The sequence below is a fragment of the Meriones unguiculatus genome, chromosome 1 (genome assembly GCF_030254825.1).
Source record: "Meriones unguiculatus strain TT.TT164.6M chromosome 1, Bangor_MerUng_6.1, whole genome shotgun sequence".
In the NCBI taxonomy this organism is placed as follows: domain Eukaryota; kingdom Metazoa; phylum Chordata; class Mammalia; order Rodentia; family Muridae; genus Meriones; species Meriones unguiculatus.
In genome coordinates, this window is record NC_083349.1 from 44,682,314 (window position 1) to 44,698,375 (window position 16,062).

The window sequence follows — 16,062 nt, forward strand, 5'->3', positions numbered from 1 at the left end:
CTGAGACTGGACACTATTAAGATATTCTAGAAAGAAACGGACTCAATTTACCACTTGGGTTACCAGGCAATGCCAAACGGGACAGAAAGGCAAACATAAGGGGCTGCACTGGGAGACGCTGCCACAGCCCACGGGAGAAATTCTGGTTCCTGCGCAGGTGAACGAAAGGGTGAGAGTCAGGGAGCAAGGAAAAGATGAGTCAGGGATAGTTGAACTGGATTCTGTACGCTCCCTGCCAGCCACAGGGAAAGCACCTGGCTTCTCTCTCACCCTGTCGGCTAAGCCACGGACACCCACCTGTAATGCCTGAGTGTGTTGAGAAGGCTCTATGGAAAACATCAAACCCTGCCTGACCCATGGATGTGGGGACCAGGCAGTCCTCAAAGGAAGGCACCATACTGCAGGAGCTGCTGGGTGGCACAGTTCTCTGGGAGTCAGGATAATGCGGAGGGCAGAATGTCTGCAGCTGGCCATAAAATCCTGAAACACAATCACGGCAACGAGTTATTTCAGGGCAGAATCCATCCCTAACCAGGAAGAACTTCACTGAGTCGGACTATTTGTCAAAATGCCTCTGCATGGTAGACCACCTGAGATGCCTTCTAACCGAGCATTTGGATGAGCTGCATTCAACGCTTGCTGGCTTGTGAAGGTTTTAGGAAGAACTGTTCTCACCCCAGCCCCTTCCACTGGGATTTGCATGCATCTTAACTTCCTTTATCTTACATTTCAGGCTGTTTACAGATGTGACAAAACTCCATAGAATATCCTTAATCATGCCCACAATAAATACAAACAAACTAACAAACAAACCAAACCCAGCACAGACCTATCTATCCATTTAATCTTCTTCCTGCTTTTACATAGATTCACAGTACCCCACAGCTGGATATAATGGAAACTATTTCACTATTACTGTTGCTGATCCTTGCAGAGTAAGGGGAGAACAGGAAGGGAATAAATAAACATGATAAAGAAATGATGAGCACTATCTTAATGCCTGAAGATCCCCACTAACCTTGGGACAATCATGGTTTATCTCTCCCTTCACTTCTGGTCTTACTCAACATTATTTTCCTGCCTTCCCACTTGGTCCTTTCTATGATGCTCTACATCCTTCCTGATTTCTTACTGTTTCCCCTTTCTCTCTTGCCTGTGTTATAGTGCGATGGTGTGTATCAATGGATTATTATCTGAGCGTGTAAAATGCTTTAAAAATTTTTAATAATGTAATCTTGATTCCACACTCTACTGACGGGGGAGTTGAGGCTCTCCTGCTTCCAACGCCGTTGAGCATTTTGTGTTTTCTCAGCTGAAAATGAGAATGCCACTGTCTGCGGCACAGGCTACTGTGCACACCGACCGGGTCACTGGATAAGGAAGCAGGTCTATGATGTTCCATCTAAAGTGCTTTGGAAATGACAGTCATTACTGATGTGACGATTTTGTTCTGAGTGAAGAAGAGGAGGGGATGCGTAGAGGAAGCGCCCTACAGTTCCGCCCTCAAACACTAACTGAGGGAGACACAGCACCAGTTCACACAGCTTGGGAACGCTGGTCTCACATGTCTTCCGCCTTAGAGCTGTCTCTCCTTAAGCCTGGGAAGCTTTGTTGAGGACCCCCTCAGGAGGGAAGAGGGTGCTGGGTTTTTTTTTTGTTGTTGTTGTTGTTGTTTTTTTGTTTTGTTTTTTTTTTTTTTAGCTCTCTTTAGAACCAGGGAAATTAGGTGCACACACCCGACTGCAAATGCACTCCTCTCATTGCTCATTTGGAACCTTCAGCTGTCTAGCAAAAGCCTGGCTCACCTTGCCTAAGGGCTATTCTAAGGGGCTGTAAATATTACCAAAACTGTGCTTAACTGCTGCTCAAAAAGATACATACCCCATCCTTGAGGAACTTATGATGTAAGACGGAGACAGACTACAGATGGATGCGCAGGACACATTCGTGCTCTCATGAGCCTTTGCAAATGAGTAACGGCGCATTTCATATCAAATCCATAGAGAATATTCACATAAGGTTCGGGGAAAGGTAGATCATCACCACAGCTTATACTAAGGATACATCTATGGAAATTCCACATCTAAGCAGGAAGGAAGAGAAGATAGTGATTTCTGTTTTTGATGCCCAGAGGCTTTTCCATGTTTCTAAATGAGAGAGGCAGAGACCCAAACAGATAACTTTCAAACAACCAACCAAAATGAAGGAAGTCAATGTCCAAGCTGGCCAAGAAACAGACATTAAAGGAACAGTCACATTTCGTGGTCTCTGTATTACACTGGCAAAGCTCTATTCCTTGTGGCTGAAGACTGAGTGGAGACATAAGTCTTGTAGACTTAAGAAAAGTAGATTCCACTTTCCAGATCCTAAGGCAAGTGCCTGAGTAGCTCCAACTACAAGTAAGTACACCCATGGGTTTAATCTCTTGGACTGAGAAGCAATCCTAAAAGACTATGCTAAAGTGCAGGTTCTGCCAAGAGAGTCATTACAACACAAATGACGACAACACCGGAGGCCAAATGGCCAAGCACCAGAGAGTGGCAGAACACAGGCGCCATACTTCCCTGGTGGCAGAACTGAACGGCCCTCCAAATAATGCTCATCAGGCATCCTGACAATACCAGCCAGTGCCGTCTCCAAAGGGACGGGGCTGCGATCAGGATATAAAATGAACAGATACAAATTTAAAAATAAAAAGGAATAACCAGAACTGAGTATTTTATGGAAGGTCAGTTTGTCTAAGATCAGCTTGTCTCCACCCTAAGTCTAAGCATAAGATGGAGACAGCAAAATACTTTATTCATTGGTTGTCTTTTTTTGTTCTATTTCTGCCCAGATTTTAATAGTGCTGAGAAGCAAGTGATCTGGAGTCCAACCACCTGGGTTCAAATCCTGACTAAAATACATACCTCCTATACAGTCTTGCTTTTTGTCTTAACCTCTAAAACAGTGTTAATGGAGGTGACAGAATTACACTGAGTTATTATAAAAAATTATAGAAGCTAACATTTATATAGCACATAATAATGATCCCTGTATTTTGATAACATAATATATATATGTAAAATTAAAAGTAATATCACCTTACCATGAAAATAAGAGTTCTCAAAAATAAGATAAAATTGATTATAGAAAGTTAAAATTTCAGAAAGACAAGATGTCTTCAACAAACAAGTGTGAGGACAGATGAAACCACAGGTAATAGACACTGGCATGGAACTAAGAATAAATTACTGTAATCTTAAAGGTACATCACAAGCTGAAAAGAATGGATAATATGGGCTCATTGGAGAAATGAGCTATGGTTCTCGGACACTGCATGAAAGAACATGGACCAAGACTTCTTCACTCGCCTCAGTGGGCCTAGAAGAAGTATAAGCACTTTGTTAGCCAGAAATTTGGATCTTTGGTGTGGGTCATCCCTTTGACAGAGCTTGACTTTGCGTCCCTGTAGTCAGGTGCGTGTAGGGGCAGTCTGGGTACATCCAGAAGAACTGATCATCACGGTCTATTGGAATGCAGTGTCTCCTTACTGAGCGTGACAGGCATTTGCTACGCACAGCTCCAGGCTGGCTCCATTCAAATTTGTCACCCATAAATCCCCTTGTAGCACTCCTTAGGGTAACGTTACCTTTCCGAGAAGAGTAGGCATTTTTCACTGAGCTCCCACGGCTCTCCAAACAGGGACATCAATCATTCAGGTGCAGCCACCGAGACACTCACTGGCCTTTTGTGAAAACTAATTCATTCTTTTTTCCTATCTTTCTTCCTGTTTCGGAGGGGGAGCGGCAGCGTCACTTGCTTCAGTCTGTATTCTGGTGTTGTGATGTGTCTAAGTTTAAACAGGTTGGGATACAGCAAAATAGACCCAGTGACACCCAGGGTTCCAGGCTTCGTCTCCCACTTGGGACCGAAGGAAGGAGAGAGCAAAGAAGACTCTGCTTCCTGCCTGGGAACTCTGCTTGATTTGAGAAGCTATCAAAATCCAGGATGTCCTCACAAGCACGTTTAATTACTCTAATAGCTAACCAGGAAAGGCGAAGGTGATAGCTCTTCATTACCCTTCAGGTAGTCAGCACAGAGACGCTGAATAGACTGCTGTGGGTGGCAGGGCCAGTCAGCTCAAGGAGTTTTAACATTTTCTCCTCCACTGCTATTTCCATAAAACTAACAAGATTAAAAAAAAAAAAAGATTCCTTTAGGATCCTGTCACACATACAAACCTAGAGACAGCCTAGCTCATTTTCTAATGAATGGTTCCTATATTCCAGTGGCTGGTTTTCAAGCAGCAAGTTTGGTAAGAGCATAAATTCTCAGACCCAAAGCAAAATGAGACAAGATGTTAACACATTATGTGAGCAGAAAACCTAAGAGCGATGGCAAGGTCAGCCAGTCTGTCAGTCAGTTGGTAATGGTTATCAAGGGCTGGTTCAGGTACTGCTGGGGAAACCGAGGAAACAGAGAACAGTACCGGTTCTGGAGGACTGATATTGGAGTTGGAGCAGGGACACACAAACCAACATAAACTGACAAGAAATGTTAGCCACCACAGGTATTTACAAACAACATCCCTCCTTTTGACAAGTTCTTCACTTCCAAGAACAGAAACGAACAGATGCAAAGTTCATCTCGTTTCACCTAAACAGAAGCATCTAAAAGATCAAGGGGACTTGTTCCTCCTCCTCATCTCAATTTTGGCAAGTTCCTTTTTCTTTCTAAAAACGAACTTGCTTTCCTAATTATAAAAAGATTTGGGGCTAATTATAACAATGTACGTTGGCAAAACAACGAGTGAAAGAAATTATCTTTATTTACATAGTTGATAAATGGCCAAATACATGCCTTCACAACTTTGAACTACTTTGAATCACACATACATACACGTGTGTGTGTGTATAATACATATATATATATGTGAAAATGTAATAATGGAATTGATTACTTAGCAAGTTGGCTCAAATTAATATATAAATTAATATATATACGATTATTTGTATCTTATTTTTATTCCCTCGTACTGCCTGAGAATTTCTTCATGTATCACTATAATCATTCCTAAAAGCTGTACAATGTGTCACAGAGGGTTCCTGAGGTCCTTTGACTACAAGTGAGAACGAAGTTAACGGTCACTTCTCTGAGGCTAGGTGCTGATTTCCTTCCCAAGTGGAAGAGGAAGTCACTGAAGGGAGGAGCAGATGTCTAAGGCACTGCTGCCAGCAGGTTCCTTCCTTGGGCATGGCGGTGCTTGTCTGCACTGTCCGGTGTAGTGGTTCTGTGTAGTTATCCAACATTTAAAATGAAGCTGGCTGACTTCCATTCAGTTTAAAACGATTCACACAGGGCCACACATGGTTCACAGCACTACAGAGGCAGAGTAGTTCTAGATAAATTCAGATTCCCAGGCCCAGCCAGCCATGGTTCATCAATGTTCCCAATTAAATTCCTGATTATGCACACATACATGTGCGTGCATGATTATGTGCATGATACAGACAAATGTAAACAAAAACAAGAAAAACAGAGGGTTGTCTGAGGGTTGAAATAAAAGCCAAATAAAGTCTGGCTTTCAAGATGGTAAGCACATTACATTGTTGTATCTGTTGTTTCTGACATTAACCGCACTGGAGTCTTGTGGAAAGGAAGCTGAGTATAAATACACAGCTAAGTAAACAGAAGCCACCCACAGCCCCTCGGGAAGTGAAGTATTGTGTTAGGCCAAACTGCCAGGGTACTCACCCATGCTGTTGTGATCTTTCTTTCTAGGAAGCAATAGCAGCAGAAGACAATTCATGTCACACCTTTTGTGTGCACTGTAATCTGGACTCACCCTGCCATGCACACAGAGTGGGAATATCACGGGAAGGTGTCCGGTCTTTGAGCCATGTGCTGTGAGGCATCAACAGGGCAGAGTATGTGCCAGCAGACTGCTCCCTGCAAAGGCGCAGTCATGTCCCACGCTGTGTTTGTTTACATACAGGCTGGCCAAGCAAAGCTCTTGTGCTCCTTGACTGTGGTGTGAGGATCAGCCAGGAACGGCACTGGATAGTTCAGGGAAATGTTCCCAAACAGAGATAGAGCAGTTGGCATACCTCGCCTTTATAGCCGAAATGAAGAGATGAAAAGAGTATCCAGGCTCATGCCTTAGATGTACAAAAAGAAATTAATGTGCAACTAAAAGGAGGCTTGATGGTGTTCAATTGGAGGATTGACCTCGTGCAGGAGCAAATTGATACCCTATGGCAAATCGCTCAACTTGGCTGTCAATGAAAGTATGCTGGACTTTGTGTCACTAGCATACAACGTAAGAATTTTCCCTGTGCTGCAAATCTGTCTAAACAATTGTCTAGCTATGTTTTAGGTAATTGGACTGGAGAATTTGATACTACGATGGAGCAGCTGAGAGTGGCCATTGTCACGGTAAATTCTACCAGAGTGGACGCAGGACTAGCCACAGGATTATCACCATGGATTGCTGCAGCCATGAATCATCTGAAGGAATGGGCAGGCATGGGAGCGTTAGCAGGCCTTCTGGTGTTGGTCTCCTTGGTTGGCCTGTGGTATATATGCAAGATTAGAGTCTCACAACAGCATAATGCAGCCATGACCATTCAGGCCTTTACAGCCATTGAAGCAGGACAGTCTCCCCAAGCACGGTTGGCTACCATAAAAAGCTAAAATGTTACGCTCAGGATGCGAGGCTAAGCACTGCACTCAGGGTCAGCTGCTTTGGACCCAGAGAAGAGCATGTCTGATTGCATGTGGGTTGATGCCCCAGGTCCCGCCTCTGAGAAAAAGGTATCAGACGGGTCTGATGCTCTTTGGGTGGATGACACCTAAATGAACATCGGTACAAAGTCCCAATTTATTTCTAATATCAGAGATCAGACCTCTACTCTTGCCTGATGCATCTAAAACAAAAATGGGGAACTGTAGAGAGCTGCGTAATGCCGCGCCTTAAAGATGGAGCTGGTTTCCGCCTTCCACCTTCCCGATGGTGAGTGCTCTCTGTCGCGAACAACTCCACATTTGGCTAAGGCTGAGGATCTGGCTTGCTTCCATGTATGTGGACCTATCTGCATTGCCCACATGGCACGCTGGGGTTGGCTACCCAGAGGCTATTTAAGCTGTGGGTTGGCTTTCCCCAGGGTCAGATGATTGTTCAAGGTTCCTGAATAAACTGCATTGAAAAAAATAAAGAAAAGAAAAGAGTATCCAGGAAGAGCAAAGAGCTAAACATGAGGCTTTGACATGAGTCTTTTGTCTGACCTGGCCTGCGACAGTGAGGTCTAAGTGGGAGGCTGCGTCCAGCTCTACTGAGGCTCAGTCCCGGTGGAAAGGCATTCCTGCCAACACCACTGAGTAGCCCACATGTGGACAGAAGACCCAGCAACGGTAATGTCTTCTTGAAACCCTTGGGGGTTTTGATATGTTTTTTTCTAGCCAAGGAAAGAAGAATGTATATTTATGACCTTTAAGACCCATCATTCTTTGACAGACTGTAATTTTGTGGATTACTCTAGGAAGTGTGGAGGTTTTCTCTTTAGTTATTTGATCACTGCATATGTAAGGATGGAGGTGGGCTCAAGTGGGAGGGTCCTATTGGAGTACCAGAGGCAGGAACACACAGAGGAAATACACACCTCCATTCTCCTTGGCACCTGGGATTTTCTTCAATACTCCAGTGGCTTTTTGTAGATTTTTGCCCTGGAGATCTTTGACCTTCTGCCCTTGAGAAGTATTCACATATCTCCTACCAGCCAAGAATAGGTATTTAGCTGAAAACCTCCATTTTCCACAAAATTCTGCTGTCTACCTAAAACTGCCTCAAGACGCAGTCTTAAGAAATGATAAATGCATGTATCTATTATTCACTCATAGCTTTTCTACAAAAAAAAAAAAAAAAAAAAAAAAAAAAAACCGAAAAATAAAAGTTCCATGAAGGCAGGGAATTCATCCAGTTTGTCAGTTTGTCACTGTTTGTCCACAGAGTAAGAACAGCCACTGGTATACAGAAGTCACTCAATAAACACAGGCATGGCAGGACCTCTGTGCTACTTTAACCATGGGTTAAGGGATGGAGCTTTACCAGTGTCTTTTCTCTCTAAAAAAGTCATTTCCCTTAACAGGTGCTTGCAGCCATCACCTCTGCACAATTACAGGGCATCATCTCAGTGGTCACCCTAACTACTGCGCAGTCTTCAGTTTCACTCAGCATTAGTATACAAGGTCAGAAGATAGAACCGGGGCGGGGGGGGTGTTGTACCCAGAGATCCTGGGCACAGAAAAAACAGGCCACTGAAAGTATAAAAGCTTCCTTTGCACCTTGGAGATGAGGGGCATCCTTTGGTCCAGTGGGTCCTCCCTGGCGGACCTGATTTAAGTTAAAGCCCATGGTCACTGACAGGAGATTAAGAATCTCCACATTCACCCATCTGAAAACCATGCTCCAGCTACCTTTATATTGCTGTGATAAACAGCATGAACAAAAAACAACGTGGAGTGAAAGGGAATTATATCATCTCTCTCACTAGGCAGAAACTCTGGACAGGAACTGAAACAGAGAACACAAGGGAACACAGCTTCCTTGCCTGCTGGCTCACTCTGGCTTGCTTGGCTACCTTCTTTTTTTTATAACCTGGGGCCACTGACTTAGGGAAAGTTCCACTCATACTGTACTGGGCCCTCCTCCATCACTGAGCAATCAGTCAAGAAAATGCACCAAGGGCCACTCTGATGCAGGGAATTCCTCAATGGGCTTCTTCTTCTTAGGCGTCTCAAGTTTGTGTCGGGTTGACAATAACTAACTAGCACAGGCCATCTCTGCCAATACAAATTTTGATAGAAAACAAGAGTAAGGGACAAAGGAGGGTGTGATATCTTCCTGTATCCTGGCTCTTCTCATTTCTTTGCCTACATCACGGCTATGATTCTCTTAGAAAACTGAGACACCCCCCTCCACTTTGAATACCTCTGTAATCAATTACAGAGGCCAATGAGAAGAGGGAATTATTAGGTGAGGAGCCCCTAAAAATCCAACAGTTTTAGGGGTTTAGGGGGTCATGCATAATTATTAGACTGATTCCATGCACTCAAGTTTTGCTCAGAGAACAGCTTTGGGGACCTTGTATTCATTACTTGCCAGATACTTTAATGTCAAGACACCCTAGAGAGCCCTTCATACAAAGTCACTTGATGCTTCTTCTTTGGAACTAGGTAGCTGAAACAAATGGCAGGGAAGCAGAAGGACCGCTCAACACTCTATAACTGGTATTTGGTTTGTCTGATGCAATTGCAAATAAAGTAGGAAACTCTTCCAACTATACTAATATTTCTAAATAGCCAAGATGTTTGTAATTACGTACTAGTCTACCTCTACTTAATGCAAATCAGCAGCATACCTAAAATGGTCACTGTAACTGTCTTCCTAAGTTCACAGCTCTCTCAACGACAGTTCCTATGCAGAGATACTTCAAAAGCACAGTTTGCTTAGTGTTGTGGCATCTGCTTGGACAACCGTTTTAAAGAAGCAAAGGACATAGTACTTGTTGGTTCAAAGCCAAGCACTGGCCCAGGGATTTTTACACAATCTTCACACTGACCACAGCCTTTCAGATAAGTTGTATTGTCCCCAGCTTACTGAAAAGAAATAGCAAAGTTAGATTAACTCATGTAGACCTCCAATCACCAAGTTTCAGAACTAAGATTCTAACCTTGGTCTGTTTGCTGATGTAGTTCATGACAAATACTGGCACCAGAGCACAGATCACAGCTGCCCATGGTGGTCGGGCTCCTTCTCCTAAGCACCCTAAGCACTGCTGACTTAGTGGTTCTCAGACCTACAACAGTACAAGAAGAGGATGGCAAAGAACGAGAGCTTAATTAATGTATCTGTTTCTGTCTTCCCGCAAAGGCCATTCTGGCTCTCTACGGTACTTAGGTCATGCTGCATGAGGAACCTCTTAGCACAGAAAGAGGGAAACTATCAGACGCAGACGAATTCTTCTGTCCTAGATGTGACGGAGGATGTGCTGAGGGCACCCCCTGAGAATGAGGCCAGAGGGACTCAAAATGGATGCCACACGCACCAGCTCCACCTGGGCAGAACTGATGTGTTCCTGGGCTCCAAGAAAGACCCAGAGAAGAACAACTGCTGGAAAAGGGCCTGGAAACCAGTGTTTAATGAGGGATATCTTACATGTCATTTGGAAGGCTCTAAGAACACCATGAAATGGTTTTTAAAAAACATTTGACATCACCATAATCTCAAGGGCCTGGATTCCATCTGAAATGGAAGAGGAGAGCTCTTCAGAGAGGCATCTTCTCTTTTTGAGCCGGACCAGGTTTTCCACTGGACCTTGGGGCTTCAAGTGACCTAGAATTACAAGCCTAGCAGGCATCAGTCAGATGATTTGCCTGGCTCCTTCCTCTAATGCCTTTTATGAGTCAGTTCTTGGCCAGGGCGAAAGCGTGGGACCTTATGAATGATGCAGATCTTCTTCCGACTGTTCTCTCTACAGTAATCCTGTGACCTGGATTTCTACTGTCTAGCTGCAAACAAGGCCCCGAGATACACCCGCTTTACTAACTAGGTGATTTCTGGTTGTTCTGAATCCCAAACTGTGATGATAAAATCTCCAGCGCTCCAATCCAGGAGTAAGACAGAATCCCGCTGAGGTCTGAGGTGAGCGGGTAGGCAGTCCTTCTGAAACCTCACAGGATCTTTCTCATCTTCTTCCACTTGCCACCAGACAATCTGACTCTGTGTCCTCTCAGGACATACGAACACTAAGTGCCCCTGTGCATAACCCAACGAGCAACACCTGCCCCCCCCTCCCCGCTCACCTCTTTCTCTGGGTCAGCATCTTCCCGCTGCTGCTTCAGGGAGTCAACGCCGATGAGTGTACCCAGTCGACAGAGGCTTTCCCCTCTTACTTAATCCCATCCCATTGCACATCACCCTTCTAGTATTTAAGTTTGCATCTTGAAATGTGTAATGAGCTACAGGGAACATAAAGATTACGGCATTCTTTGGGCAGGAAATATTCTCTGACTACTGAACTCAAAGTCTGTGTAAATTGTTAAGGAACACAATTATTAAACGATATAACCTACAACAGATACCCCTTAGGCAAATAGAAACTCAGAAGTGCCATGGACTTCTGTGTTTTTTATTTGATCCCATTAATACAGCTTTAGTAGTCAGACGAGGACCTGGTACATAGAAAAAAAAACAAACAAAACAAAACAAAAAACCAAAAAAATGACTGTGAAAATGAATCAATGAATGAGTGAATGAAACCATGGCGGTAGCCTTTGGTGAAAATCTTGATGGCGATAAGGAACACCACTGAGGATTAGGAATCAGGATCCTTGCACATGGTGGTATATAAGTTTGAGGAACTACTGTGAGGTCCCTTTCTATCATGGAATTTTTCTTAGAGGAAAACCAACTAAGTTGAGAAAAATAGAATGGGTTCAGAAAAGACCCCTGGGCCCAGATACTTTGGTTCTGTTGCTCTCCTTGTGGAGCTCCTGTCCTCTCCAGGTCTTACTATGTCCCCCTTCTTTCATAAGATTCCCTACACTCTGCCCAAAGTTTGGTTATGAGTCTCAGCATCTGCTTTGATAGACTGCTGGGTAGAGTCTTTCAGAGGCCCTCTGTGGTAGGCTCCTGTTCTGTTCCCTGTTTTCTCCTTCTTCTAATGTCTATCCCGTTTGTCTTTCTGAGTGAGGATTGATCATCTTACCCAGGGCCCTCCTTCTTGCTTAGCTTCTTTAGGTGTACAGATTTTGGTAGACTTATCCTATATTATATACCTAATACCCACTTATAAGTGAGTATATACCATGTGTGTCTTTCTGTTTCTGGGATACCTCACTGGAATGATCTTTTCTGATACTCCAACCAAGGACCATTCATGGATATAACCTAGAACCCCTGCTGAGATGTAGCCCATGCCAGCTCAGTATCCAAGTGGGTTCCCTAGTAAGGGGAACAGGGACTGTCTCTAGTATGAACCCAGTGACTGGCTCTTTGACCACCTCCCCCTGAGCGGGGAGAAGCCTTGCCAGGCCTCAGAGGAAGACAATGCAGCCAATCCTGATGAGACCTGACAGGCTAGGATCAGATGGAAGAGGAGAAGGACTTCCCCTATCAGTAGACTTGGAGAGAGGCATGGGAAGAGATGAAGGAGGGAGGGTGGGATTGGGAGGGAATGAGGGAGGGGACCACAGCTGGGATACAGTGAATAAACTGTAATTAATGTAAAAAATAAAAATTAAAAAATAGGATGAGCTTTGGTCTAGTTTGATTTCTGTTGCTTTGATCAAACACTCTGACCCAAACTAAGTTGAGGAGGCAAGAGTTTATCTGGTTCATGCTTCCAGGTCACAGGGTGTCACTGAGGGAAGTCAAAGAAGGAGCCTCAAAGCAGCCCTGTCTGCTGTTTCATACATAACCCCTGTCCCGGGGAATGAATTCACAGTCAAGGAACACAGCAGAAACCATGTTTCTTGCTGGCTCCCTTGCAGACTGTTTATAACTAGTTTTCTTATATAGCCCAAAATTAGCTGCACAGGGGTTCTGCCACCCATTATGGGCTTGGCTCTCCTCCATTAATTAATAAACACCCCACAGGCAAGTCTTATCTGGACAATCCATTAGGTGAGACACCCTTCTCAGTAACTGTTGCTTGTGTCAAGTTGGCAGGTAAACTAGGATGGGCTCTAACTAGAAAATCTGGGTTGTTTTATTGTTCCGTGTCACTATTTTCCACTGGCTGCCAGACAGACCATTAAACCTGAAGACAGAACAAAAAGTGGGTAGGAGACCTGAGAGTTAGCAATATAATGCCATTTTTCATATACGTGATTGCAAGGAAGGATGGTTTCTATGCAGTTAACTGCCACCGGACAAAGAAGAACATCTATGGGAGCAGAATTTAAGCATGTGTTAATATAGAAGTGGGTATTACTACACGTTCTTGCTGAGAAACTGCTACATCAGGCCTGATCTAGAGTTGCAAAGGGCTTTGGGTAATTATGGGACTGATCCAGATTTCCTGAGTCACGTTGCCATAATGATAAGGAATCTGAGAACTTGCTTTGGGAGGTGTGATACGAGGTTGGACTTGGTGAAGAAATGCAGAAAGGGAGGGAGGGGCTGGTGGTTACATTCAAACGATCGAGAAGGCATGCCTAAATGCTTCCACTTTGCCAGAACTGTGACTTATGAGGCACGGTTCTTGAAGGCCTTGCAAAAGAATGTGATAGAGGGTTTAGTCAGAATGATTTGGTTAGATTAGAGACAAAACATTCCTGCAACCCAAAAGAACCCTACCAACTGTAAGAAAACCAACAAGAAATTCTACGGCAAAAGGGATGATTTTGCAACATGGCACCGAGCAGAAATGAGATGAATGGGGGCAGACCAAGCCACTTCAGGGCTACAGTGTTTGCTTTTCTATGTTATTAACATGGTGATCTCACTACCGGGAACTCACATGTTCCCGCTGTGTGGGTTTTTCTTTTTTCTTTCCATTTTTCCTCATTTAGGAGATCTCTACCCATAGCTCTTCACGTTTTTGTTCTAAACTGTGAACTGTTTATCACACATACAAAAGAAAATTCCAAGTAAAAGGCAAGGCTCACAGATTGCCATTAGCACGTCCATCCTGATGGAGTTTGGTGGGGCCCTTAAAATAGAGTTATGAGAAAGAATAGTTTTCTTCTTCTTCAAAATTCTGCTCACTAGAGACAAAATTTCATAACTTTCAACTCTAAGAAAGAATATTTCCTCCTGAAAACCTGTTATTATTTCCTCAAAATAATGAAAAACCACTTTATCTAGAACACTTACCACAGGCTACTTTTAAATTTTGTGATTGGTAAGTCACAACAGCCAATGGAGATTTTTCTCTAGACGTTTCTTCCTTCTCTTAAATAAAACTTCTGAGATTCTTGAAACTCAATTTCCAGTTTAAGAACAGACATAAAAACAAAGCACTCCACTGCTTGACCGACAGAGGAATGAGCAAACAGGCAGCTAAAATGGCGCAGAAGCCCAAGCCACTGTTTCTGTTACTGCTTCTCTGTCATTAAAACTTGCCTCAGGAAAAAAAAAAAAAAGCAACTTCCCTCAGTGGTCAGCAGTGACATGAAAAGATGCTCAGTCATGCTGCTCACTAAAGAAAAAAAAATTAAAGCAGCCTACCCAGCTTTGCTGTACAGATGGACAAACTTAAAATGGCATCTCTTGGCAAGCAACAGGACTTCCATGTCTTTTGGTTGGAGGGCAAGCCTGGGACAGGTTTCTTGCCTGAGAAAGATGTCCACCACAGTAGTCCAGAAACATTTTCTGAGAAAGTTTGTAAAAACATAGTATGTGGCTGTAAACACACAGGCATGTATGTACATAAATTGAAGAGACAGGCCAGAAAAGCAAGTCTTTTAAAAGGCCTATCAATAGGGAAATGAGTTCAAAGGGTGACAGCACAAAGAAGGTGTGTGAGAATCCTATCATTAAGTGTGAGGCCCGAGCTTGCCAATGCTGGCTCTTCCAATCTGCAAGGCCTTTTCTTCCTATTCATTCGCATTTATTAAAAATACTTGTTAGGCACCATGGCAAGACGTGCTCCCTGCCTTACATAAACTCAGGCTTTAGTCGTTTTTGGCACTTGAGTATTCTTACGGCCCAAACACAGCACGTGAATCTGGTAGGCTGAATCCATGTGGTCAGGTGTGTGCTCGCACACGTACTTCTGGGTGCCAATTCTTCACGTATTCGTATCACAGATGTAGGTTTCTCACTGTTCAGTTCCATAATCCATCACTCAGGCAGCATTTCTGACTTAAGATGACCACCTTACACCCCTTCCCACAAAGCCTGTGATGTTGGAATGCCACCGACCTGCACCTCTGCAACTAAATTTAACTTTTGTTTTTGTAGAATTAGCACGCTGTCAGAATTTATCAAGTACTACTTATGGAAAACTGTGCTTGGGGTAACTGTGTACTAATTAAGAGTGCGAGAGTAATTAAGGATTTCTGTGCCTCTAATCATCAATCCTTAGTACTCTAAAGGCCTTAACAGCACCAGAGCTGAGACTGAAAAGAACTCCTGATTATGGCTGCCGGAAACATCTGAATAGCATTAAACACACTCCCTAGCTCATTTCTTTTGTGAATATGTCACAAGTTTCTAAGTGAGGTCGACGACATTTGATTTCTAATCACTTCTACGTGTCTTCTTGGGATTTCAGAGTTGTGACATGCTCACACTTAACTTAAGTAATACAATTTCTAGACTTTATTCTTTCGCAATCTCCCGGATGCAGCTGTGACTAAATTTCCCATGGAAGGTGAGTATGTAGACTGTATTTAAAAAAAAAAAAAGTTAACCTTTAAAGATTTAACATTCTAAATCTCCAGCAATGAGATCAGTTGTGGCAATAACGCAAAGAAGTTTTCATGGAAAGTGCTATTATGCAATCATGGTCAGAAAACAGCCAAGGAAGAAGAGGTGAATTAACCTCTACCTGCCACAGCACTCTCGTTTACATAGAATGTGCTGTGATTTCCAGAGCTGGAAAGATAGGCTGGTTAGAACGATCCGTGTGTAACGGTTTTGTTCTTTGAGGCCTGTTGGTAGCTGGAAGCCCTTTGTTCCCCATGCAGTCAATCTGAACTGGACTGACAAGCTTATAGCTTCATACTGAGGTAGGAAAATGCCACTGTTGTCTGGACACTGTCTGGCTTTCTCCTTTGGGGGCCCGCAGACAGAGCGTATTTTAAATCATGAAAAAGACAGCTTATAAACCACAGGGGCTGTGACCAAAGCAAGGGCTCCTACTTCCCACTGCTACCGTGCTGGCATCAAATAGCCTCATAGTGTTTTCCTAATGAAACCAAATAACTGGACCATGGATGATGAGGTGTTGGCAACTGGAAACTCCAAAGGAGTGAAAAAAAAATGAGAATAAGCAGAGGAATCCTGAGAGGCGCCCAAGAGGTTAGAGGAGATTGGGCAAAATCTGGGCAGAGCCCTTAAAGGAGGGATTGATT

General features: G+C 43.6%; 1 protein-coding gene across 2 annotated transcripts in view; it reads right to left on the bottom strand.

Moving 5' to 3' along the window:
* Glis3 (GLIS family zinc finger 3) overlaps nucleotides 1-16,062 on the bottom strand; it is a 422,140-nt gene that overhangs the window by 4,656 nt on the left and 401,422 nt on the right. For both annotated transcript variants that reach the window (XM_021634256.2, XM_060388073.1), the window contains one exon: nucleotides 298-480. In XM_021634256.2, coding sequence (XP_021489931.1) covers nucleotides 298-480 — 183 coding nt within the window. The remainder of the gene's footprint in view (nucleotides 1-297; nucleotides 481-16,062) is intronic.